Source organism: Heptranchias perlo, chromosome 40, assembly GCF_035084215.1.
Source record: "Heptranchias perlo isolate sHepPer1 chromosome 40, sHepPer1.hap1, whole genome shotgun sequence".
NCBI lineage: Eukaryota > Metazoa > Chordata > Chondrichthyes > Hexanchiformes > Hexanchidae > Heptranchias > Heptranchias perlo.
This window is the reverse complement of record NC_090364.1, coordinates 6948563-6976041: the sequence shown is the minus strand read 5'-3', so window position 1 is coordinate 6976041 and position 27479 is coordinate 6948563. Positions and strand designations below refer to the sequence as shown.

Genomic DNA, 27479 nt, shown 5'->3' with positions numbered 1-27479 from the left:
AGATTCCCTTTTATGGAACAGAAACAGTTTGACCCACCCATCTCCTCAACACACCCGTCTCTGTAGCATTGCCAGTCTCTATAAAGTGCTTTTGCCCTGATAGAGTGCAGTCGATGCCAGGTTTGTGATATTCTTTCCATCAAGGTCACATTACAAGACAAGTCTTGTCAGTAATTCCACTCTCTGTGTATGCTACCCCCAACCTGTGGAATTCAAAGACTACCACTAATAACGAAATATCCTCTTTCCCCAGATGGAAATTTCGGAGCAATTCGAAAGCTTATAAGGTCTCACATTAGACTTGTCCCAGCCTCTAACTGTCCCCATGATCTGTGACCTATAGGACATCTAACCCCCAATGGTCGTGCTTAAAAAAGCCAGTGGGTGATTTATTAGCGTAGCAGCTCACGTTGTGAAAGGGATTTGATTTCTACTCTGTCCACAAATCATGTCTAGTGTCCTTGGTAAAAGGCTTATCCTGTAGTGGCAGTGACTGCCAGACATTAGAGGCGGGCAGTCAAACTTTCCTTGCTGGCAACAGGCCCTCTTCTCTACATCTTGACTTTTCAGTCTTTTTCTTGAGACTTTCTCCCCATCTATCCTAAAGGTGCTGAATCTTGCATGCCGTGCATTCCCACCAATGTCGTACCTTGCCCCCACTGGTCATTGTTCCATGTTTGAGGCCAGACATTTGAATCTATTTGACCTCCGAGGGCATTGGCGATCTCACGTAGACCACTGGAGAAAGCTCTACACTAAGCAATCTGGGCTGAACACTCCAGTTCAGTACAGAAGGAATGCTGCACTGTCAGAGGTGCTGCTCTTTGAAGCTGAGGTCTTGCCTGCCTATTCTGTGGTTCATGTAGTCTGTCAAGAACACCATGACACTATTCAAAGAAGAGCTGCAAGTTCTTTCAGGACCGGGCCAACATTCCTCCCTCAACAACAACAACTTTAATTTATATAGCGCCTTTGACGTAGTAAAACGTCCCCAAGGCGCTTTACAGTAGCGTAACCAGACAAAAATTTACTCTGAGCCAAAGAAGGAGACATTAGGACAGGTGACCAAACGTTTGGTCAAAGAGGTAGGTTTTAAGGAGCGTCTTAAAGGAGGAGAGAGAGGTAGGGAGGCGGAAAGGTTCGGGGAGGGGATTCCAGAGCTTAGGGCCTAGACAGCTGAAGGCACGGCCGCCAGTGGTGGGACGTAGGAAACGGGGGATGCACCAAAAACATCAACCACCAAAAACAGATTAACTGACCAGTCATCTCACAGCTGTTTCTGGCATCTTGCGTTGTGCAGAATGGCTGCCAAATTTGCCGACATAATAACGGTCACTGCACTCTTAAAAAGTATGTGAAGCACTTTGGTATTTTTCTGAGAGACGTGATGAGGTGCTATGTAAATGCAAGTCTTTCTTTGTTGCATCAAACCATGCTACACCTAGATCTGCTATACATAATTGTACTTGAGTGTCAGAAATGGAAATTGCTTCATTAGTTAGCATGTACATGCCTCAGATGTAAGGAGACATAATACATTCACCCAATTTGGTTCAGGTGAGAAGCTGCTCAGTAAGGGAGAAACTTGAAAGGAAACAAAGGATTGGATACAAGAGAGCAGAGAAATACTAAGAGACTGGAGTTTGAAAGGGGTGGGGAAGGGGGAATAAATGCAGATGCCAAATTGTTTGGTTATAGTCTTGTTATAGAAAGAAAGGAAGAACTTGCATTTATAGTTCCTTCATGACCTGAGGCACTTCACAGCCAATAAAATACTTTTGAAGTGTAGTCACTGTTGTAATGTAGAGTTAGAGTTAGGGTTAGGCAGACAATTTGAGTACAGCAAGATCCCACAAACCGCAGTGAAATAAATAACCAGATAATCTGTTCTTGGTGATGTTGGTTCTGGGATGATTGTTGGCCTGGACACTGGGAGAACTCCCCTGCTCCTCTTCGTATAGTGCCATGGGATCTTTACCGTCCACCTGAGAGGTCAGAGGTGATATCTACAAGATATCACCTCTGACAGTTCAGAACTCCCTTAGTACCGCACTGAACTATCAATCTAGGTTATATGCTCAAGTCCATGAGTGGGGCTTCTGACTTCAGAGGAGAGAGTGCTGCCACTGGAATTTTCTGGCCTTTGGTTTGGGCTGCCTGCTGCTGAAAAATACTTCTTTCATTTTATTCTCTTGACTGTTATCTGCAGTTTTTCCTTGAATTTTCTTTTTTCTGAATCAATTTCAGATAAGCCAGGACCCCCAGAGACCCTAAAGATCACAGACGTCTGGGGATTCAACGCTGGCTTAGAGTGGGTACCACCGAAGGATAATGGGAACTCCGAAATCATTGGCTACACCATTCAGAAAGCCGATAAGAAAACCATGGTGAGCGTGTAAGATGGCTTGGTGGGTGTCACAACACATTGACACACTGCTGTGGAGCAGTGAATCCCCACACATGGGCAATCTCAGCTGAGTCATTGAAGGTAACACCACACGCTCCCCTCTCAAGTGGAAATGACTGATATTAGGCCCAGGTCTGATGCCCCAGTTTGTACTGAGTTGCCCGATCTCAACTGGAGCAGCAGTTGGAGCATTAATTTTTTTCCTCTGCAATGTCCAAGACCAGGGAGAGGAAGATTGGGCAGAGTTCCTCCTCCAAGGCTGGAAAGTCCACATGTATGGACTTTGGATGAGGGTAGGAATGGTCTCAACAGTGATAGTCTGCAGATACTGTCAAGGCTCATACACAAAGGATTGGCACTTGGGCATGGTGTTTGTGGATCCATTGTCCAGCATGAACTTTGCACATTACAAAGGGGAAAAAACTAGCAAAAAAAGAAATACAACTAAGTTACGAGCTGAGATCTGCGAGCAGATTCCCTGCTTCTCCCTCTCAGACAGGTTTGTCCTGTGGTTTGGCTCCTACTGACAAAATAGTGAAAAACTTTCACCCTTTGTTTTCAGGAATGGTTCACTGTGTACGAGCATAACCGTAAACCCCACTGCACCATCTCTGATCTCATCATGGGCAACGAGTACTACTTCCGTGTCTTCAGTGAGAATATCTGTGGCCTGAGCGACAACTCAAGAAAATCAAAGGATACAGCCTATATCCAGAAAGACAGTAAGTGACAGGATTAACTTCTATCTCATCAGGTTGTTATAGGAGCACCCAAATATCTCAGCAGTTGAATGCACTGTCTGGTGTGGGATAACCCTGCGTCTGAAATTTGCCTCAACACTTTTTGCCACCCATTGTTGGCATTGACTAACCCCATACAATCCATTGTAGACTAATATGTCAGTTTGGCTCAGTGGTGTAGGTTCAAGCCCCAGACTAGGACTTGAGCAAGTAATCTAGGTGGATACTTCGGTGCAGTACTGAAGGGGTGCTTCACTGTCAGGTGAGGCATTAAACCAAGGCCCTATCTGCCCCTATAGAAGATCCCATGACACTTTTTCGAAGAGGAGCAGGAAATTCTCCTGGTGTCCTGGCCCTCATTTATCACTCAACCGACACCACCAAAATAGATGAACCGGTCTCATTACTGTTCCTAGGACCTTACTGCCTGCAAACTGGCTGCCGCACTTGCTGACATGACAACAGTGACTGCATGTATTAGCTGTGAAGTCCTACGGTTGTGATAATGCAAGTTACCTTCCTTCCTCCCTTTACACATTTCCTGTAAAGCATTCCCAGATCAAGTGCAGCACAGGTTAGATGCAAAGTTAAACTCCCTGTGCTCTGTCTGTCTTAGCTTCAGCTCTCAGTTGGCCAACAGGCTTCCTGAAATCAAAGTGATCCATGAGCAATCAGTTTCGGGAACTGAATTTGTCTCAAAAGCCCCTTCCCCTTTCACCTTTTAGTGTTTTATACAGAAAAAAATTCAGGTTTAGGTGGGATTCGATATTTGGTTTCAATTAAATCAAGATTCTTGCCCGCTAAAACAGTGCAACAAAGATTTCAGCTGCGTGGTTATACCATGTGATTGTGTACAAATTCTGCCATACATTGATGTACCAGCATGCTAAACCGTGAAGCAGTGGGATGTGGGTTTGCATCCATGGTTCCAGACACATGGCAAGTACCCAGCAATGTCACTTGTTCCTGACTCCCCTCTCCTCTCCCCTCTCCTCCTCCTCCATCTCCTTTGCCTGAGATGGTGTGAGGTGAAACATGACCAGTGGAGAAAAATACTAAACAGCATTGAAAAATAATGAGTCTGAGTTGAGTCTTAATTCTTCCCTATCTCCCTACACAGGCAAATCTTATGTGCCACCGGGGTACAAGGAGCACGATTTTAGCCTCGCACCGAAATTCACGCAGCCTCTGTTGGATCGTTCTGTTATAGCAGGTTACACAACAAAGCTGAGTTGTTCTGTACGAGGCTGTCCTAAAGTAAGTATCATATTTAAGACATTCAATTCTAATTATATTACTGGTTCGGCCATAATATTCCAAAGGAGCAAACTCTTTCCTATTCACTTTCATTGTTCAGAGTCTAATGGACCAAACCCCTTCTCATTGATTCCTAGTCCATGAAGTTGTAATGGAGCAAACCCCTTCCCATTCACTCCTAATATATAGAGTTCCAATGGAGGGAACTCCTGCCCATTCATTTCCATTGTATAGAATTCCAAAGGACCAAATCATTTCCTCTCTGGTTGTATCCTGAAAGTCTTAACATTAACCCACATAACAATAGTCACAGCACTCCAAGGCTGTCAGATTGTCATAAAAACCCAACTGGTTCACAAATGTCCTTCAGGGAGGGGAAACTGCCACCACAACCTATCTGGCCTACAGGTAACTCTAGTCTCACACTATATGTTTGACCCTTAATGCCTTCTGAAGTGAGCTAGCAAGCCTCTTGTGAAAAAAAAACACAATTGCTATGAAGGAAGAAGAAAGCCCACTAGAACATTCTCAGGGCAACTAGAAATGGGCAATAAATGTGGCATTGCCAGCGTTGTCCACATACCGAGAATTTTTTTTTAAAAGTAGGATCCTTTCACTTGCTCAATGGAATCTGGGATAACCCTGCTCCTAATAGCATCCCCGTTGCATTGTTTTGCCAAAGAACGTTAGAGGGAACAGCACTAAATTCTAGGTTGGTCGATGCCCTGCCACTGAGAATGGTGTGAAGAGGCTGCTGCAAGTAGTCTTTGAGCCTTAATATGTGTGTGTGAAAGGTGAGAAATGTCATAGGATATTTGTGTTCATCACTGAATGGGTTGACATTGTCAGGGAATGGGGCAATTTTTCCATTTTTTGGAAGCATTAGCATCAAGTGCTCCCAGGCCAGGTAAAACATTAGTTAGATGCGAGGTGCAGCCCTCTGTGCTGATTTCATTAACCACGCCACTCTTTTTTCCTGACTCCTCTGAGTCACACTGGCAATGGGACATGCACTCGTGCCTTGAAGGTTGAAGCAGAGCTAAGAGACTTTCATTCTGGCACTCTGCTGCATTCCAACCAAAATGCTACAGGTGAAGGGTCAATTTTTATCTGTGCTTGGGATGTAGGCAATATCGGCACAGCCACATTTGTTGCTTCGAGAAGGTAGTGGGGCTGCCTTCTTGACGCAGTGCGTTGCAATCTGAGTAGCTTGTCAGGCCACTTTAGAGGCCATTAAAAGTCAACCGTGTAATGTAGGCTAGACCAGGCAGCTTCTCTTCCCTGAAGTACATTAATGAACCAGTAACAAAAATCCGGCAGCTTTCATGGTCATTTTCTGGTGCTATTCTGCAAGTTCCCACATTTATTGAGATAATTTTCAACTCCGCCACCTGGGAGGTAGCCTCTTGGAAGCGATCACCTGCCATCAATGGAAGGAAAAACCAGGCAAGGTTCTACAGCAGGTGGGTGATCTACTCTGCCAGCAGCTTAGTGCCCAAGCGACAAAAGTTGAAAATTCCCCTCCCCTCCCCAGTTTGCCATGGTGGTATTTGAACTCACGACCTCTGAGTCCAGGGATCCATAACCACAAGGCTGTGTTGCAACTCAACCCTATTGTTAGCTTCTCAGTCTTCATGTACGATGAAAATAAACCCAATTAATTTTTCTAAACGCAGCCAAGGATTGTCTGGATGAAGAACAAAGTGGCGATCATAGATAATCCTAAATTCCTGATGTATCACAACCAAGGGGTCCTGACTCTGCAGATCCGCAAGCCAAGCACCTTTGATGGCGGAAATTACACTTGCTTGGCCATAAACGACCTGGGTGAAGATGAGGTGGAATGTAAACTGGAAGTGAGAGGTACGAGCAGATTTTTTTTTTTGCTTCATGTGTGTTTACGTTCTGTGTTAGCTCTGCTGATAGCTCAGTAGGTGAATCCAATGCCCAGTGTATATATACTCCGAATGGAAGAAGGCTGGGTGCTGTGGAGGAGCAGAGGGACTTGAGGGTACAGGTTCACAGGACATTAAAGGCAGCACCTCGGGTTGATAAGGCTGTAAAGTAAAGCTAATGGAATTCTAGGTTTTATCACAAGAGCTTTAAAATATAAAAGCCAAGAGGTAATGGTGAGCTGATATAAGACCTTAGAGTACTGTGTGTAGTATTGAGTTTCACATTATCAGAAGGGTATTGAGGTATTCGAGGGGGTACAACGCAGATTCACCAGGATGCTGCCTGATACGAGAATATAAAAATACAAAGGAAGATTTGAAAAATTGGGTCTTTTTTCATTAGAACAATGCAGAGTACAGAGCGATATAATAGAAGTGTGTAAAATTATGAAAGGATGGGACAGGGTAGATAGAAGCAGACTGCTTCCAGTAGTAGAGGCATCTGGAACGAGGGGCCATAGATATAAGATTAAACGTAAGAGATTTAGATCAGAGGGCAGGAGAAACTTATTTGCACAGAGTGTTGTGAGGATGTGGAATTCACTTCCAGGTTAATAGTTGAGGCAGAAACTTTGTCAACATTCAAGATTAGATTGGATGAAGGAAAAGGGGTCGAAGGGATATGGGAACAGGATGGATAAATGTGATTAGAACTAGTTGCTCATGTGGAGGGTAAACATGGACTGGTTGGGCCAAATGTCCTGTTTCCGTGTTGTAACTTCCATGTATTTCTATGTGTAGCGTGAAGTCAAACAGGCCAGAAAGTTCCAGGTTCAGTTCCTGGTCTGTGCTGAGTTGGCTGATCTCAGGCAGGGTAGTAATTGGTTTCATCACATGACCTCCTCCCTCCAACTACCCCGCCCCCACATTCCCCACCATTGGCCGCCCAACATGTCCATTCCCATGGCGCAACGCTTTCCCACGGCCAATTGGAAAACGAACAGACTCTTCATTACCCAATCGGATGATTCTCGACTTGTCAGTCAGACAGCCTTTTCTTTCTGAACTCCAACGTTTCTATAACTAATAATTTAAAGACTTTTTCTTTTAATGCCCCTGTGATGGCTCCCACCGGGTTGCTCCCAGCAGTGTCCTGGAGATTAATCTTCATTTCCTGGAGACTCCAGGACAATCCTGGAGTGTTGGCAACCCTAACCTGGGATGAGATCAGCTGATGGATCACACATGTAAATGTTGGTAGTGTGTAACTTTATATATACTGCGACTTATCCAGTAGTGTAAACTTTACAGATGACGATAAAATTCAACCATCTTTTCATGTCTGGGACCTGGGCTCAAATCCATTGGACGCAGGTTCACAGTGCAATGAGCAACTTCGATTAGTACATCTGTAATTATTGAGTCACTCTTGAGGGGAGAAAACGTAAATCAGGAACCGTTCGAGTATACCATGTAAATAGGGCAAGGGAGTCGCATGATGGGATAACCTGCTAAAACACACTGGCTGGGCGCGCGATAATGAAGAACGACCATTCGGGCAAGGTAATAGAGGAGGGCCCAGTAACTCAACATGAGTCAGCACCCTCAGGACAGGAGGGAAGAAAATTACAGTGACCAAAAACAAACCTATTTTCTCTTTCTGTTACAGTTCCTCAGTAAAGCGCTCCCTGTGTAATGCAGCAGCACGGTAAGAGGAGTTTCAATGACCTTCCCTTACCCATCTTTACATGAATTTATGTTTAGACTGACTAAAAATAAGAGAGACTTCAAGCCAACACTGTAATATTAAAAAATTGATCAGTTGCCACTAGCAGGCCTGTCACACATGGTCTTTCAGGAAGCTGAGGTCGTTCAGTTTGAGTTGATCGACCCTGTTCACGTACAACAGTTATTATAAAAACTCTCGTGTCCCATTTGTGTCTCTTTCATGTCACTCCCTTGGAGAGCTCGCCATGGATCTGCATGATCTGATTTCAGAGCTGCAGTAGTATAAACACGGCCTCCCTTGTACCACAACGTTAGAGTCAGTTTACTTAACAATGTAAACCCTCCATGCCTGGATCGGACTGATTCCTGCCCCCTGGCAGTACTGAGATAGCAAGTCCTGATACACACACGTTACTGACTGGGCCGGTACTGAGATAATGAGTGCTGTTACACGTATGTTCCTGACTGGGCCAGTACTGAGATAGCAAGTCCTGATACACACATGTTCCTGACTGGGCCAGTACTGAGATAGCAAGTCCTGATACACACATGTTCCTGACTGGGCCAGTACTGAGATAGCAAGTCCTGATACACACATGTTCCTGACTGGGCCAGTACTGGGATAGCAAGTCCTGATACACACATGTTCCTGACTGGGCCAGTACTGGGATAGCAAGTCCTGATACACACATGTTCCTGACTGGGATGGTTGGTTGCATTTTATACAAGTTTGATAATAAGCATCACTTTTATCTATCCTAACACATTCATTGCAACAAGATTAGATGTGTCCCTGGTAACAGTAAGTTTTCTAACTTCAATTATAGAATATATATTTTTTTGAAGTGATGATGCTTCTGGATCTGACCTTTCACCCTATGACTTTCAGACAGCTTCTGTTCAGTTTCCCAGAATGCATGGCATCCGTTTTCTTCTGGCAGCAAAGGATGGTGGGAGTGATGGCAAACTTCTCCCCAAGATGGATACAGCAACTTTTAACTGTATTAATAATGAAAGCATTACTCTGTTATGCTGTTTTATGTCACCCGTATATATTTTTAGCGAAAATAAAAAGGTTAGACAATTTCTTTGTTGGATATTTCTTTGTGCTAGAAAATATTTGAGCAGGTTTCGCCCCCGTCTGGTAATGAGGCAGCTCTGGACTATGGCAGATCAGTGCCATTTGGTAACTGGTGTTGTAGGAATTTGCTGGAAGATTTTCCCGTCTGTTTCCGAGAGCACATTCTCAAGGCTCTCTCCCGAGCCATAACTGTGAGAGTGTCTGGGTGGGGAGGGAAGCTTAGAGAATACCTTCCATCAAATCTTACAAACGTTCTGCTAAATCAGAAACTATTTTATTGATTGTGGTCTGTGATCAATGCTACAAAATGATGCCTTTACTGAGCAACTTCTTCACACAAAGCCCCTCCCCCAGTGACATAACTCATTCTTGTGTACACAGTGGTCTCATGATTATTTTCTAATGGTGGAATAAACGGCTGATGCTTTTTAATCATCAGGTTCTTTTTTGAACCCAATGATATGTGGACAAGAATTTCTTGTTCAGATCCTAATCCCATCAACCCCCGAAAGGGAGAAAATGGATTTTAAGAGGTTTACTTTGAAGATATCTGTGAGTTTGAAATCTGGAATACAGTGGGTCACTCGCTCCATGGTATGGCATCATCCATGTCAAGAAGCACTGCATTTTAGACAGCACAATGACACCATTCAGACCAGAGAATCAGGAATTAAAACTGTGCTGAATTAGCTGGTTTCAATTGTGGGGCTATAATTGGCATCCATACCATTGCACTGGAGAAGGAAAAATCGTCTTCTTCTGATGATGGTTTCTAGTGTCCCCTGTTGGAAAGCACGTGTGTGGACGCTGAGCGATAACTGGATTGGGCTCAGCTGTGATGCTCTCCTTAGTGGAATAGCTTGCCCACAATCACTGTTACTTAGGCAAGGTGCCAAGTGACCGTGCAGCCATACCCCAGTGAGAGTGGCATCTTCAGCGACGAGAGAAAATTGGAAGGATTCTTTTTAATTAAAAAGAATAATGCAAGCCACACAGAGACACATTGATTGTTTTCTTCAGTGAGCTCAACAGGTCTTCATCACGAATTGAGAAGAAAAGTGGTAAATTGCTAAATGGAATGCAGCAATTCCGCTTATTTTGTATGAAGTGGAAGTAAGCGGGAAATGATAAACGAACAAAACATTTGATTTTACGTTTCAGTTCATTTCATTGCGTGCAGGAGAGTTGGTGGGTTAGGAAGGTGAGAAGCAAACCAGGTGACACGGTTGCGAAGGCATTAATGATGTCACGTTCCCGCCACGCACAGGATGCTGAGTTATGCGTCAGTAGGTTTGTGAGCACAGTAAGAAATCGGAGCAGGAGTAGGCCACATGGCCCCTCGAGCCTGCCCCCCCATTCTATCAGACCATGGCTGATCTGCGATCTCAACTCCACTTTCCTGCCCGATCCTTATATCCCTTGATTCCCCTAGAGTCCAAAAGTCTATTGATCTCAGCCTTGAATATATTAAGAACATAAGAAATAGGAGCAGGAGATCACTGTGTGAGCCCCGCACAGTGCCCCGGACTTGCTGCTAAGTGGTTAGGTTGGAACTCAGGGAACTGAAATGTTCACAAAATGTGTCTTTCTAGCACCATTTGTTGCGAAGGTCTATAGGTTTTTTTGAGTGGGTGGGTTTTAGTCCTGTTGGTCTCTGATATTTTCCCCAAGTTTCCTGCCATTCACAAAAAGCAAAATCCTAGGGTAGAAAAGGCTGAAGTCAGTGGGATGAACACACAGATTCAAACTCGAGAATCACTGGGTATCAGATGGCACTTGAATTTTTTTTTCAATGGGCAGGGGTCCTTATTTCCTACCTGTACATCAGGGAAAAATTATGGGAAACTTCCTTTTAAACAGAGAGCTGTTTTTGGGTGCTGGGGACAGTGGAATTGATTACTGTTTCTGGAGTTCACTAGGAGGCAGAAAGGAAGCAGATTCAATAATAATTTTTGAAAGGGAATTGGAAAAATACTTGGTGGGCAAAAATTTCCAGGGCTATGGGGAAAGACCAGGGCAGTGGGACTAATTGGATAGCTCTTTCAAAGAGCTGGCACATGCATGATGGGCCGAATGGCTTTCTTCAGTGCTGTATCATTCATTGATTCTATAAATTATTAAGCTGAGTAAATAACCTGTGCAAATTTGTCCCTGTTTAGATACAAAGAGACAGTACTGCTCTATTGTAAAGTAGGGAAGTACTGAAACATGGATGTGTGTTAAGGAACATAGGAATTTTAAGGAATAGTTGAAACTTGTTTATTTGTAATTTGGTTATAAAGCTAATAAAGTAACAATAGAGTTAGTGTGTAATATATTCTCAGTGTGGATGCTGGGCGAGAGCAACATTGGGTTTGGATATGTTTTCCCCCACTTTCAAACTGCCTGCCACCACTCATGTCTATACAATGAATGGACACTTGGGTGATCTACCACTGGCTCATCAGTGGCTGTGGAAATCCAGAACCACAATGCAGCATGAATCAACACCTTTAAGATTAAAGGAAGAAAATTGCCAAAAAGAAACCACACACATTTAAACACATTCAGAATTTAGTGACTGGGTGCAGAACTGCTCCTTTTGTACTTAAAGGGTTAATGGCAATCTGTCAGTAATCGGTAAAATGTATTTAATAGTGTGTGGGAGGAGGGTGTAGCAATGGGTTGTTCCTCAAAGATCATGAAATGAGTCTGAAGCTTAGATTTGGTCTGTGTTGCTATTCCTGTCAGCTGCTGATTGTACTGTACTTGAATATTAAAAGGGTTTGATATAAAAGAATTTAAATGGATTAAGCGTTTCACATTGGCTTGTGTTCCATGTCTTTCTTGCATTGCAATCAATGAAATGAAAGAAGTTGCATCTATAAAGCGCCTTTCATGAATTCAGAACATCCCTAAGCGTTTTACAGTCAATGAATTACTCTTTGAAGTGTAGTCATGGCTGTAATGTAGGGAAATGAGGCAGCCAATTTATGCACAGCAAGGTCCCACCAACAGCAATGAGATAAATGACCAGATAATCTATTTTTACTGATGTTGGTTGAGGGATAAATGTTGGCCAGGACACAGGGAGAACTCCTGCTCTTCTTCAAATTGTGCCGTGGGATCTTTTATGTCCACCTAAGAGGGCAGACGGGGCCTCAGTTTAACCTCTCCTCCGAAAGATGGCACCTTTGACAATGCAGCACTCCCCTCAGTACTGGAGTGTCAGCCTAGATTTTGTGCTCAAGACTCTGGAATGGGGCTCGAACCCATGAACTGTAGCTATTGTGTGAAGGTTTCCCCCTTCTCCCCTTATTTTCATGTTGGTGTACTTTTCCGTAGGTGCTGGATATCCTCCGATAGCATTTGGCCATTTTTCATGTGTTAGATTATAGAGTGAGCGTCAGTAAGCTATTGGACTGTGTTGCCATCACAGCTAAGCCTGATCCAGCAGAGGCCACTGGCAATCGGGAGCTCGAACCGTTGGTTTATTTTTTAATAATAATGAGCCTTTTCAAATGATTAGCGGAGCTGAGGCCCATAAACAAGGCCTTTATAACTGCAGGGCCAGGGGGTTATGGGGGGGGGGCATAATTTTTCTTTAAAAGAAGAATTTACACTTTTTGTAAAATATTCATAGCACCAATTTTTCCTCTCCTCTCCTGAAGGTGATTCCTCACTGGAATATGGATTCACAGGTGCCAGGTTGTTCTTCATTACGTCGCCCAAGTGGCCGATCCCCATGCGTGAGGTTTGACAGTGCCAGCAGGCTATTCGACTGTAGGGGCATCAGGCCAAGCCCGATCCTGCCCTCACACATCATCCACATAGCCATATTTGCAGCGGGAGACATTGGATAGTATCAGGAGCGGGAACGCTGTCTGAAATTTTCCCTCCTTAACTCAGGAGTGCAATGAGGCCAGTTTTAACTCCCTTCCTGCACTCTAGATGAGATTAGCAAATTCAGCACAGGTTGGGGATTGAACCTAGTCTGTATGGCTCAGTTGCTCACAAGCCTTGGTTGTGTAGCTGTAAGAGAGCTTTGACTTACGCTGTAAATGCTGGGACATCTTTTCCGCCACTGTGTTCTCAATAGACAGACAGTAGCGGATCTCAATCCAGGTTGGCTGCAAATAGAGAAGAGAAAAAGGGATTGAGACAGAAAAAAAAATAAGGATGAGATTGAAAAAGGGGAGAGAAAAGAGGACGAGAGTCGAAGGGAGAATATATTAAAGCCACTTTTATACTATTTATATGTTGTATTAACAATGCAGAGGAAACTATGTTTTCATGCCTGCTTGGTTCATTATGATGTTGGGGAAGGCAGGGCTCAATGTGAGGTGCTCGAGAACTTGCTTTTCACATAGGAAAATATCCCAAAGTGTTTCACAGAGGTGTAATCAAAAAAGAAAATGGATGCTGAGCCAAAACATGAGAGATTAGAAGGGGTGACCAAAATGTTGGTCAAAGAGATGGATTTAAAGGAGGGTTTTAAAGGAGAGTGGGATGGAGACATAGAGGAGTTTGAGAGGGAATTTCAAATACTCAAATGCACTGGTCTCTGGCCTCTTGACTCATGTATTCAGTGTGACTTTTAGTGACTGAAAATAGCTATCAAGATATTCAGTTCTTTATCATCATTAAAACATGAATAAAAGGTGCCACAAACTACCAGAGTTTGTTTTAACTTTAAAAGCTTACCCATTTTTTGGTGATCTAGTTGGTGGAACCAAAAGCGTGTTACAAACTTGTCGGGAACACCTTGATTTTAAAATTCTCAACCTTGTTTTCAAATCCCTCCATGGCCTCGCCCCTCCCTTTCTCTGTAATCTCCTCCAGCCCTAAAACCCTCTGAGACCTCTCCGTTCCTCCAATTCTGGCATCTTGCGCATCCCCAATCTTAATCGCTCTACCATTGGTGGCCGTGCCTCCAGCTGTCTAGGGCCTAAGCTCTGGAATTCTCTCCCTAAACCCCTCTGCCTCTCTACCTCTCTCTCCTCCTTTAAGACGCTCCTTAAAACCTACCTCTTTAACCAAGCTTTTGGTCACCTGTCCTAATATCTCCTTCTGTGGCTCGGTGTCAAATTTTGTTTGAAAATCGCTCTTGTGAAGTACCTTGGGACGTTTTACTATGTTAAAGGCGCTATATAAATGCAAGTTGTTGTTGTTGTTGGTAAAGAATCTTTACATTGATGGGTAATAGAGTAAATTGTAGATTTAAAAGACCTGGTAGTTTTCTACCATCATTGTACATAAGTATGTGTCTTGCATACTTAATATCTGCAAATAAATGGGGTCGCCTAATATGGAATCTGAGCCCAGCTTGAGTGTGGTGTATTGATAATACTGTCTTCCAGAGCAGCTTGCAGCAGGCACTAGTGATCCAGGAATGTGTGAATCCTGAAGGCTCCGTGCAGGGGCAGAACACCATGGAACACCAGTTCATAGTGTCCACAAGGTCCACTTTATGGGAAGTGTGCTGAGACCATTGCAAGTGGTCCTCCTTTAAGAAGCTCTTTAAAACCTACCTCTTTGAGCAAACTTTTGGTCACCTGTCCTAATACCTCCTTAAGTGCCTCAGTGTCAAATTTTGTTTGATAATCGCTCCTGTGAAGCGCCTTGGGGCATTTTACTATGTTAAAGGCGCTATATAAATGCAAGTTGTTGTTGTTGATCAAGGTATTCCACCATCTACAAGGCACAAGTCAGGAGTGTGATGGAATACTCTCCACTTGCCTGGATGAGTGCAGCTCCAACAACACTCGAGAAGCTCGACACCATCCAGGACAAAGCAGCCCGCTTGATTGGCACCCCATCCACCACCCTAAACATTCACTCCCTTCACCACCGGCGCACAGTGGCTGCAGTGTGTTCCATCCACAGGATGCACTGCAGCAACTCGCCAAGGCTTCTTCGACAGCACCTCCCAAACCCGCGACCTCTACCACCTAGAAGGACAAGGGCAGCAGACACATGGGAACAACACCACCTGCACGTTCCCCTCCAAGTCACACACCATCCCGACTTGGAAATATATCGCCGTTCCTTCATCGTCGCTGGCTCAAAAGCCTGGAACACCCTTCCTAACAGCACTGTGGGAGAACCGTCACCACACGGACTGCAGCGGTTCAACAAGGCGGCTCACCACCACCTTCTCAAGGGCAATTAGGGATGGGCAATAAATGCCAGCCTCGCCAGCGACGCCCACATCCCATTGACGAATAAAAAAAAAGAGCCAACAAAGGTGGTTTATTTTAGATTTGAGACATGAGGAAACTTCAAAGAATTAAAAAAAACAAGGGTTCCAATGCCCCATCGAAGGGCATGGAGAAGATGAAGATGCAATGATTCAACTGTTGCACTGTAAGATCACTGGACGTTGTGTGCAATCTGAAGGTAGTTGAGGAATGTAGGGAGGCTCATCAGCAAAAGAAATGGAGGGGTTGAACAGTGAGTGGGGAAGGTCAGTGATATGGAGAAGGTATAGAATTGAAGAGAGCACTGAGGAATCACGTTAATTAGTGTAAGGATATATTGTGCCATTAACAGGGAATTACTTCTTACTCTTGAAACTGTATTTTGTATTCAAGTCATACATTTGGCAGAAGAATCCTGTACAAAATGTGTGCAAGGGGCCATCATCATTCTACAATTGGATGAGAATTATACTGGTTGATGTATTTATTTGCTGTCAACTACAGCAGAAATCCATAATTAATTCACTGCCTGAGATGTTCCCATTGGTGGAAGGGTCAAGAACCAGAGGACATAGATTTAAGGTGACTGGCAAAAGAACCAAAGGGGACATGAGGAAAAACCTTTTTACACAGCGAGTGGTTAGGATCTGGAATGCACTGTCCGAGGGGGTGGTGGAGGCAGATCCAATCATGGCCTTCAAAAGGGAACTGGATAAGTACTTGAAAGGAAAAAATTTGCAGGGCTACGGCGAAAGGGCAGGGCAGTGGGATTAGCTGGATTGCTCTTGCATACAGGCGGCGTGGACTCGATGGGCTGAACGGCCTCCTTCTGTGCTGTAACCTTTCTATGATTCTGTGCAAGAGTATCAATAGAAGACTACTTAAAATATCACATTGGTCGGGTAGCACATTTAAATCAAGATCCCGTCCTTATTCCCTTTCTCCTCCCCTATTGGTTCTGATAATGAAGGCCTGTTTGTAAGGCAGGCTAGCTGTGAACTACAGCATCATTTGAGAGGAAGCTGGATACTCTTGAACATGTGGTGCAATTTAATAGTAAGTTGATCAGACATTCATGGTGTCAGGCATCATTAACAGCTCCAGGAATGTTCAAGGCAATGGCTGATGATTCACTGAAGTATTCGAGAACAGAATTCCAGAGTTGCATAACATAAGGAGATACATGTATTTGAAGTGGTCTAATTTGCAGGGTTATGGGGAAAAAGCTGGGGAGTGGGACTAAATTGGACAGCTCTTTTAAGGAGCCGGCACAGGGACGACGGGCCGAACGGCCTCCTTCTCTGCTGTAAGATTCTATGATTTTAACATGGAGGTTCACCAGTGGAAGGGCAATGCTAAAAACATAAATCATGATGATAGATAACTCCAGTTGAAGAACCTGCACAATGTGCCTCGTGGCCTCCATCTGTGCTGTTATTTCTGATTAGGCCACAACTATTGTGATGAAAGATTTGAGAGCAAATAGCAGTTCTCTGACTTTAAAATTACAGATGTGGGCGCAATAGGAGGTCGGTATATTTTAATCGCTCCACCATTGGCGGCTGTGCCTTCAGCTGCCTAGGCCCTAAGCTCTGGAATTCCCTCCCTAAACCAATCCGCCTCTCTCTCCTCCTTTAAGACGCTCCTTAAAACCTACCTCTTTGACCGAGCATTTGGTCACCTATCCTCATATTTCTTTATGTGGCTCGGTGTCAAGTTTTGTCTGATTACGCTCCTGTGAAGCGCCTTGGGACGTTTTACTACATTAAAGGCGCTATATAAATGCAAGTTGTTGTTGTAGTGGAATGCTTAAGAAGGGTTCGTATACAAAATTATGAGGGGCCTAGATAGAGTAGACGGGAAGTGCCTGTTTCCCCTAGCAGAGAGTTTTAGATTTAAGCTGATTGGCAGAAGGATTAGAGGGGACATGAGGAAAAACTTTTTTTACCCAGAGGGTGGTGGGTGTATGGAATTTGCTGCCCGAATTGGTGGCAGATGCAAGGACGCGCAACTCTTCTAAAAAGCACCTGGACCTGCACCTAAAGTGCTGTAAGCTGCAGGGCTACAGACCGGGCGCTGGAAGGTGGGATTAGAATGGGCACCTGGTTGTTCTTTGAGCCGGCGAGGACACGATGGGCCGAATGTCCCCCTTCTGTGCTGTATCTTCTCTATGGTTCTAAGGGGGTGGGTTGCTTATTTTCTAAGCAAGGGAGGTTGAATACTTTTGCTCAGTGTGTTGTACAGGAATAGGATGAGTAAACATTATCTTCCATTAACCTTTTGTACCCCCCAACTACCTCAGAGGTAATCCTCCACGATCCCATCATGCTGCACTGCGCTGGGAGGCACACGGTCCTCCGCGATCCCATATTGCATTGCACTTGTAGTTCTGCATCGCCGCAGTTCCCTGTGTGGTGATGGAGTCGCGTAGCGGTGTTTTCCTGAGGCGCTTTCTGCTCCTTTGCCTCTTCGGTGCCGGTCTCGGCAACTCCAGGAGGGTGAGTGAGCGAGAGAGAGATTATAGCCGTCGAGCGAGGCGGGCGCGGGTAGTGGTGGCGGTGAGAGCTATGCGCAGGGCCGGGCAAAGAGGAAGAGAGGCCGTGGTTGCGGCCGTTAAGGATGGAACGTGAGCCGCTGTTTAAACTGTGGCTGTGCAGAGCGCGAGACGGTCACGGGCGTCAATCAATGCCCAGCGACAGGCAGAGGCACAGGCAGACACTACCCAGCGACAGGCACAGGCAGACACTACCCAGCCACAGGCACAGGCAGACACTACCCAGCGACAGGCAGAGGCACAGGCAGACACTACCCAGCGACAGGCACAGGCAGACACTACCCAGCGACAGGCAGAGGCACAGGCAGACAATACCCAGCGACAGGCACAGGCAGACACTACCCAGCGACAGGCACAGGCAGACACTACCCAGCGACAGGCACAGGCAGACAATACCCAGCGACAGGCACAGGCACAGGCAGACAATACCCAGCGACAGGCACAGGCAGACAATACCCAGCGACAGGCACAGGCAGACAATACCCAGCGACAGGCACAGGCAGACAATACCCAGCGACAGGCACAGGCAGACAATACCCAGCGACAGGCACAGGCAGACAATACCCAGCGACAGGCACAGACAGACACTACCCAGCGACAGGCACAGGCACAGGCAGACAATACCCAGCGACAGGCACAGGCAGACAATACCCAGCGACAGGCACAGGCAGACACTACCCAGCGACAGGCACAGGCAGACACTACCGAGCGACAGGCACAGGCAGACAATACCCAGCGACGGGCACAGGCAGACAATACCCAGCGACGGGCACAGGCAGACAATACCCAGCGACGGGCACAGGCAGACAATACCCAGCGACGGGCACGGACTGACAATACCCAGCGACGGGCACGGACAGACAATACCCGGCGATGGGCACGGGCAGACAATACCCGGCGACGGGCACGGGCAGACAATACCCGGCGACGGGCACGGGCAGACAATACCCGGCGACGGGCACGGCGGACAATACCCGGCGACGGGCACAGGCACAGGCAGACAATACCCGGTGACGGGCACGGGCAGACAATACCCGGTGACGGGCACGGGCAGACAATACCCGGTGACGGGCACGGGCAGACACTACCTGGCGATGGGCACACAATGCCCGGTGACTGGCACAGGCGGACAGTGCCCGGCGACGGGCACGGGCGGACAGTGCCCGGCGACGGGCACGGGCGGACAAGGAATTTTCAAAATGATGGCTGTGAATTATGCCTGTATTCTGAGACCTAATGTTTGATAAAACTTAGACATTTTAAATAAAAACTGTTAACATTTTTTTTATAAGGAAAAAGCCTTTCCAATTCCTCAGTTATTACATTCACTGTCTATTGAGTGACTGACCCACATCCAAAATGTCCCAGGTCCAATCCTGGTCTCTACTGAGTTAAATCACCGTTAGAACGGCAGTAGAGACACTACAGTTGGTTCATCCCATGTCACAATAAACTAAAGAACAGCAAAATCAACCCGGGTTCCTGCTCTTCACTGCTATCCAGTGAACCCGGCTGAAAAGTATGGGAATGGAATGGAACACATTCTTGCATCAGCGTTAGCATGGAATATTCCCAGGTCAGGTATAGAACAGTCAGGTTTAGAGTACAACTCTTCCTACTCTGTTCCAACAGTGCACTTCAACCTCAAGAATACTGCCTATTGCACTAGTGTGACATTTTTATTTCCCCTTCTAATTGCTCTAATGGGCTCTCTTGAGTGAGATTGCAATTTATGGCAAATTGTGAGCAGTTTGTGCAATTGTACTGAGTTGAGGCTGCCCCAATTGTTGTACGAACCTTATTGGGTTGGATTCAAGCCCAGGTTCTAGAGGTGAAGCAACAGTGTGAAACTCTCCTGTACTACACAAGCCCTTGAGAATGTCAGTTTTGTTTTTTTACTCCTCATTGCGCTTACCTAGGCACGGTGATCTCTGAGGCAGAATACATAATTGAAGCTATCCGAAATGATTTTGTCACAGATTATGAACGGTGCTTAAAATAAGATATAAATAAAATTAAGTGTTACATTTGCTTCCAGAAAAGCTGCAGGTTTCTGTCTTGGCTATAGTATGATGTACACTATGTGCAGTCACCCTGTGATTTACTGCATACTATTGTCCAATAAATCTGTATTACTGACAGATTTAATCTCTTGCAGTGAATACTGTTCGGTACTGTCGAGATTTGGGTGTGCCTGGAAACAGGCAGAAATCTTCCAACTTTGAATTTTTCCAAAAATATTTGATGCAAAGTAAAGGTAGCTTTGAATGTAAAGTGCATACCCCTCGATACATTTTGTAAATGTGAATAGTTGCTGGAAACTGACTTTTCATTTGAAATATAATTGCTTACAATGAGGTATCACAGTGCTGTCATGAGGCATATTTAGCATGTTGGTACTAAAATGCTATAGGCAAAATTTCTCTCGGGCAATGCTTTTTAATGTTGGTGCCAATACACTTCTTGTATGATAGTTTAAATTTATCACATCAGTTACTCCCATTACTACCACCAGGGCAAGACATGATGGGCTGAATGGCTGCCTCCTGTACTGTACCATACCATGATACACGTAACCACCTGTATAGCATTATACAGCTCATGGTACTCCCTCCAAACATAACTTAAGTTTGGAAATACAAAATCTGTAATTGCACTGCTGAGTGATTAGCATCGTTCAAATGTATCTATTGCAAAAATTTCACCTGCCCACCATTCACTGGAATCCTGCTAACAACACTACATCACTAACAGTAATGTCAATAATTGCATCTCAACTTTTAGCAGATATTTTGGGATGCCATCTTTAAAATCCCTTAATTTGGCAAAGCATTAGTGGAGTGCATAGGGGCTTAAGGTGTCAGCTATGGCTCAGATGTAGCACTCTCGCCTCAGAGGTTGTGAGTTCAAGTCCCACTTCAGAGACTTGAACACAAAATCTAGGCTGACACTCCAGTGCTGCACTGTTGGAGGTGCTGTCTTTTGGATGAGACGTTAAACCGAGGTCCTGTCTACCTCTCAGGTGGATGTAAAAGATCCCATGGCACTATTTTGTAGAAGAGCAAGGGCGTTCTAGCTAATATTTGTCCTTCAACCAATATCACTAAAAAAACAGATTACCTGGTCATTATCTCATTACTGTTTATGGGATCTTGCTGTGTACAAATTGGCTGCCACGTTTCCTACATTACAACAGTGACTACATTTCAAAAGTACTTCATTGGCTGTGAAGCACTTTCAGATGCCTGAGGTTGTGAAAGGTGCTATATAAATGCAAGTCTTTCTTCAAGCATGCTATGTCATAGTGGTTTGAAATGGATTTGACCCGTTTACCCTATGGATCACTTGGTGCATTTCTATTTTGCTGTCGGGGAGGTGGTTTGACTGAAGCCAGCCTGTATTGTTGCAGGCACATAGGGAAATAGGAGCATATATATAATCAGAGTAAGAATGTCTCTGGCTCAGTGCACATCTACAGCCAATTACACACAGGAATTAGAGCTTTTGCATTAGGTCGCTTTTCCTAATTTCTTAGTCCATGTGTAATACATAATGAAGGAAAAAGAGGAAATCTATTATAACTGTGTAAAAGTGTCACAGGGGGTTCTCATTTCAACAGAACCCTTGAGCGACCTCCATCTGAACTGAAACTTCAGGTTTCAAAGTGTAATTTTTCCTCGATTAAGAATGTTTTTACATAATTAAATTATTAAAGCATGAAAAGGAAAGCACTTTGCATTGAATGTACTTCCCTATAGAGTAGTCCCTCCTTTCAGTATTTTATTTATTCTTTGATATAGATCTGTCCTACATACGCATCGTTTTCCTTGAATCTTCACTGCTTGAAATTAAGACTCATGGGATCTTCTATTTTGGCTTATTTTTCCCAAAAGCTCAAAACTTTGGAATTTCTTATCATCGCTTCCACCCATAATGTTCAGGCTGTTAAAATCCAGGTTCGATGTCACCCAGTCAGTACTTACTGACTTAGTTAATCTTCTCTCCTCTTCTTAAATCTTTAATGCTGCCTTGCACTACAGGCTATTGTCCATCATCTAAATTTCTAAAATATCTAAATTAAATTTGTGCAAATTTATTGTGCGCCCTTCTATTTAGAAGCTCTGCAGCTAGAGCTGCGTGGCCTCCTCGTGGCTGATCTGGTAGTGCTTGATGCTGAGCACGAGTGGGAAAATGGTCTATTCTCCAATACTGCAGTGGCGCATGCCCACTAATTTTTTTTCCTTCTCTTTCAGCCAGGAGATGTTCTAGACTCTGAAATTACTGGAGTGTCTGTGTCCCTTGAGCACTCATTTGAATTTGGTAAGTCCAAAGAGTTAATGAGAATTAATCTTCAAATAGGATTAGGATTGTCACAGTGGTTTACCAAATAGAAATCCTAATCTCCCCTGGTGGCTTCATTGGTGCAACTGAGACATGCACCAGGAAATCCTACATTTTATTCATGGCTTGATCTGATCCTTTGTGAGAGCAGTTGGGTTGCTATAATTTGTTTCAGTGCTCCTGGATTAGAGAGGGAAAAATTTAGCCAGGATTCCTGCTCATTGTTATTCAGTGGCTCCTGCTGGAAATTGTCCATGTTGGTCAAGAACAGTATCATGAACTTTTGCTTCATGAAATTAAGATACCCATGCATTACAGCCAATTAGAGCAATAAAGAATTGTTTTATCATTGTAGATGACAGCGTTCAGTACAAAAAGAGAGGTTCGTTGCTATGGAGACCAGGCCGAGAAAACACACTCACGTTATCTCAGACTCAGCTGACAGAGGACGAAAGGAATAAACTCCGGGTAAGTAGCACTTTCCTTCATGTTCCTGGATCACAGGCAACAGTCTGAACCTTATGCTAGAGAAATAGCTTCAAAGTTGACAAACAAGATTTTTGTTTTCTTTACTCACTAAAAATGGGTAGTTGGCCTTTAACCAAGAGAAGGTTAGCCTTTAAAAAGGCTAGGTGATCGTCCATGGCATGTTACAATGGGAAGTCTGTGGTGTGGAACGTGGTTGTGATGTTTAGCTGCTAACCTAGCCTGTTGCCCTAAGGTCACTGTTCAGGTACTTCCTATAGGGAAGTAGTTTAAGTCGGCCCTCTGGTCATTTAGAGGCTAATTATTATTGGAAGTTTCTCTGGATTGATAATTGTTTGCTTCTCTTTTTGTTACTTTAATAAACTCTCCAAATTATTCTCAAGATCAGTTTTTTAAAAAACAGCAGCAAATACTGGGTCTCTTTTTCACATTCTGCCCTCCCCCCCCCCCCCCCCCCAAATGTTCAGTTGTGATTTGTTGGTGTTTTATACAGAATCTGATGTCTGGAGGGTGATGGATGCTTTCAAAACTGTTATACAAGTAAATAGATAAACAAAGCTAAATACATTTGGTATATCAGTGCTGTCACTAGGATTTCAGTGAAGCTTATTGATGTGAATGAAAGATTTGTCTGCTTGAACTGTGAAAAACACCCATTTGTGCAATTATCAATTTTGTCCTTCCAAACTTAGATTGTGTCTGCAGAGAACACTTTAAGTTATGTAACACTAGGATGAAGTACTGGTGGTTACGGATCTGTCTTTGGTAGTGGTAAGGGTACTTTTGGACAACAAGGGAATCAAGGGATACGGGGATAGAGCGGGGAAGTGGAGTTGAGGTAGAAGATCAGCCATGATCTTATCGAAAGGCGGAGCTGGGTCGTATGACTTACACCTATTCTTATTTCTTATGTTCTTATGTTTATAAGAAGCATATTAGCACAGCATTAAAGCACGTTGGTATAAGTGCAATTTTCCCCATGATAATATTATACTAAATACTTCTAACGGCAACACTGCGCAAACAAGGAACTGGCCAATCGGGCAATAAAAAGCTGAAGTAATTTATAGAGGAATTGATGTACCACAAAAGCTGAGAAAAAATTGAAGGATTAAAAAAAAATCTCATGTTACTTGCAAGCTTGTCATTCAGCCTTACAGTTTGCCGATCCTATCTGACAGTTATGAGGGAGAGGGGCAGCTACAGTTGGTTCTAGATTCTGATTGCTGTCCTCTGACCCCCAGTTGGAAAGAATGCATTTTTAGATGAAGACAAGATCAGGCAGGCTTTGATGGCCAAATAGCCTTTTGGTGCTCATTGTTTCAACTCAAAAATGAAGAATGACCATTTGGGCAAGTTAGTGAAGGATAATGGAATCACACCCTAGCAAGAATTGGCACCTTCAGGAGAAAAAGGAGGAAAATAAAATACTTTTTCACACAAACTCCATAGATTACAATGTCAGCTTGACTTAGTGTTGCAAATTGCCTCTGAGTCAGAAGGTCAAGGGTTCAAGCCCCATTCCACTTGAATACATAATCTAGGCTGACTTTTTAGTGTAGGACTGAGGAAGTTGGAAGTAGCTCTTTTCAAATGTGAGGGTAAACCCAAATGTGTTCCAATAGATGTAAAATATCTCTTGGCACTATAAGAAGAGTAAGGGTGTCCTGGCCAGTTTTTATTCCTCAGCTGCCACCACCAAAAACAAATTAACTGGTCAGTTATCTCATCGCTGTTTGTGGCACTTGCTGTGTGCAAATTAGCTTCCACATTGCCTACATAGCAACAATGACTATATTTCAAAAGTAATTCATTGGCTGTAGAGTGATTTGGGATGTCCTGGAAACTTGAAAGGTGCTATTTATGTAGTTCTTTCTTTCTTTATTCACATAGAGTATTGATTAGATATTTTTTATTTACATTTCATCAAATAAGACACATGTGGCCGGTAGAATCCAGAAATCTGATTTTATCTTGAATGTTTTATATACACTTGTCAAGAATCAAGATTTTATTTAGTTATTCATGATCTGTGTCTCTTTTCCATTCCTGACAGGATATGGCTGGTACGGATGGGCTGTACCGTATCAGGATCCCAAGAAAACTGGGCAGTGAGAGCTCTGCTATGGATTACGTGTCATCTTTTGTTCGAGTAGTAAGTACCAATAAAAAGTAAAGGGATTCAAGACGCACTGCAAATTGACCAATGAGTGAGAAGAATGTGGTTGCATGATTTATTTCATTTTAATATATAGAAGTCATATCATAGGGGCTGTTTGTTGTTAGCTCATTTCACTCACGACCTTTTAAAAATAATGGAAAATGTTTAAATATGGACTTCATTTCAGTGAGGCTCCCCATCAGTAGCACATAGAAAATGGCTTGCTGAGTGTCATCATTGGGTGTTCCCAGGCCAGGAATAATAATATGCAGAGTAAAGTTCCCTCTCCTCTGTTACAACAATTTGCCTCAGCCCTAACTTCAGAAGAACATCTCCTATTTCAATCGTGTGACATTGTATTGCTTTTCTTGAGGGAGGTTGATACTTTGGTGTTAAATTCGGGTAGCTGTGGCAACCCACTAGGAAATGAACTGAGACTCCCCAACTGAATTTAACATTGCACCTTACAGCCAGCAGACAAAAGAGTCTTTTATCTGATCATTGTGGACTGAATTTCAACTCTAGTCCCAGAGCTAAAAGGCTAGTGTGCTGTCCAGTGCCTTAATTGAAACATTTTTTTTAAATATAAAGAAGATATAAAATAATGGTTATTACGTTGAACGTACTTTGTGGCAGTCCAGAAAGAGTTTATTTTAACTCATCTGCTGTGATGCAAAAAAGAAAGTGGTGGGAAACCTTGGGGACTGCTTATAAAGCAACAAGTTGGGACTGACAATGACAAGACACAAGTGCAGAGTGATTAGACACGTGCTTGCATCTATGATTCCCACAAAATGAGTTTCTGCTCTAGGTTATTGTGTGTTGGGAGGTGTTCAGTGGAGGCTAGCCCTTTACCAACAGTGGGAAAATCAAAGAGTGAAGTCAATCTCCTAGAGATACATGAAATTGGGGAAGGCTGGTCAATGATATAAGGCACATGGGGGTGGAAACATCAGAAGGGAGAAAATAATACAATAATTTTGTGGTCACTTTTTCAAACACAGTGAATTGTGCGTCAGGAGCAGAATGAGTGTAATAATGTTTTTTTTTTCTGGGCAGCTACTACGGCAGTATCTTATTAAAAGCAACATTTTTGGATCTGTTTGCTATGGACTAGTGTATAAAGGTACTGTTTAGTGTAGCTCTAAGCCATATAGAGCAGAAGGTTCTGTTCCTGGCCTCTGCTGAGTTAGCTGGTCTCAGCTGGGGCAGCAGTGGGAATCCCTCAGTAAGAGGGTTCCCACTTCTGACTGCTATCCTGTGCTGCTCCTGAAAAGGGCACATGTGTGGATGTTGGGTAGGTGAGGTCAGACTTGCTTGTGATGCCCTCCACTGTTAAATAGCCTGCTGGTGCATAGTGTCTAGACGCGGTCATTGAAGAATGGTCACTTGACCAAGTACGAGAGAGTGGCATCTGTGGAACTTTATCCCAGCAAGAATCAATACCTTAGGCAGGGCAAAAATTGACTCTCAAAGTATTTCCATATGAAAATCTTGTCACAGTTATATAAAATTAAATTTATTATTAAAAATTCCAACAGGCTCAATGTGTTTTTAGCTCCTAAATACCAATATAATGGATGGCAAAATGTTGATTGGAGACGGCAAAAAAAGGATCATTTCTGTATTTTTCAAGTTTTCATTTTGAACCCAATGTGTTTGATCTAGGGTTGCTGAGTGGAAGGTTGTTCAATGATAGATTTCATTGCTGGTTTGTGTTTGTCTGCTGGTAATCTGATCTTGCTTATGACATTCCTGGCATTCTTGTCACCTTTTCAAAGGTAGCAGATCACAGACCAAGGCTGTTACACTTGTGTTAACTTAACACTCTTGTCCACGATGTGGAGATGCCGGTGATGGACTGGGGTTGACAATTGTAAACAATTTTACAACACCAAGTTATAGTCCAGCAATGTTATTTTAAATTCACAAGCTTTCGGAGGCTTCCTCCTTCCTCAGGTGAACGTTGTTGGAAAACAACGTTCACCTGAGGAAGGAGGAAGCCTCCGAAAGCTTGTGAATTTAAAATAAAATTGCTGGACTATAACTTGGTGTTGTAAAATTGTTTACTCTTGTCCACAAAATGGGTCCCCTTGCAATTTGCAGCACATAAAGACAGAATGAGAATACACCTTCTAATAGATGGTAATGAATTGGCATCTGCATGTTGGTAAATCTATCCACTCTTGTTTACTGTGTAACTGATTTTCCAGTTGCTGGACAGGGTATCTAAGGGCTACGCATACAGTTGAACACAATTACTTAGAACGTTTTTTCCCTTTATTGGTCTATTCGGACCTGCTCACTATTTGCTGCTCTCTCTCCTCCCTCCACTCTCCAGTTGTGACCAGCCACTTGATATGCTTTTGAAATGACAAGACTCAGCAGTTGGAAAGTGAGACATTTATAAAATGTCTCTTTGGTATATTATTCCTAAAATGTTTTTTGCCCCCTTGTTTCCTGTTTTTGAAAAATATATAAAAATGCAATTTTCGGTTAAGCTTCTCCATGCTGTCCTTTTATTATTGGACATCAATATTTCTGTTGAAGAGACAATTACAGTAAGGTATTTCAGTGTAGCATTAGCACAAGTGTTATCACTTACGTCAACTTCTTTAGAGTATTGATTCCAGTGGGTAAAACAAATTTG

At 43.7% G+C, this 27479-nt stretch overlaps 2 protein-coding genes across 4 annotated transcripts in view; both read left to right on the top strand.

Annotated features, from left to right (window-relative positions):
• Positions 1-9113, top strand: part of mybpc2a (myosin binding protein Ca) — a 65283-nt gene extending 56170 nt beyond the window's left edge. For both annotated transcript variants that reach the window (XM_067974493.1, XM_067974492.1), the window contains exons 27-32: positions 2248-2387; positions 2970-3129; positions 4268-4404; positions 6081-6267; positions 7969-8007; positions 8917-9113. In XM_067974493.1, coding sequence (XP_067830594.1) covers positions 2248-2387; positions 2970-3129; positions 4268-4404; positions 6081-6267; positions 7969-7979 — 635 coding nt within the window. In that variant the 3' untranslated portion in view covers positions 7980-8007; positions 8917-9113. The remainder of the gene's footprint in view (positions 1-2247; positions 2388-2969; positions 3130-4267; positions 4405-6080; positions 6268-7968; positions 8008-8916) is intronic.
• Positions 9114-17651: 8538 nt separating this feature from the next.
• Positions 17652-27479, top strand: part of emc10 (ER membrane protein complex subunit 10) — a 36633-nt gene continuing 26805 nt past the window's right edge. The window contains exons 1-4 of one of the 2 annotated variants that reach the window (XM_067974490.1): positions 17652-17785; positions 22095-22161; positions 22538-22650; positions 24725-24823. In XM_067974490.1, the coding sequence (XP_067830591.1) occupies positions 17705-17785; positions 22095-22161; positions 22538-22650; positions 24725-24823 (360 nt within the window). In that variant the 5' untranslated portion in view covers positions 17652-17704. The remainder of the gene's footprint in view (positions 17786-22094; positions 22162-22537; positions 22651-24724; positions 24824-27479) is intronic. The other variant, XM_067974489.1, reaches the window with a different exon arrangement.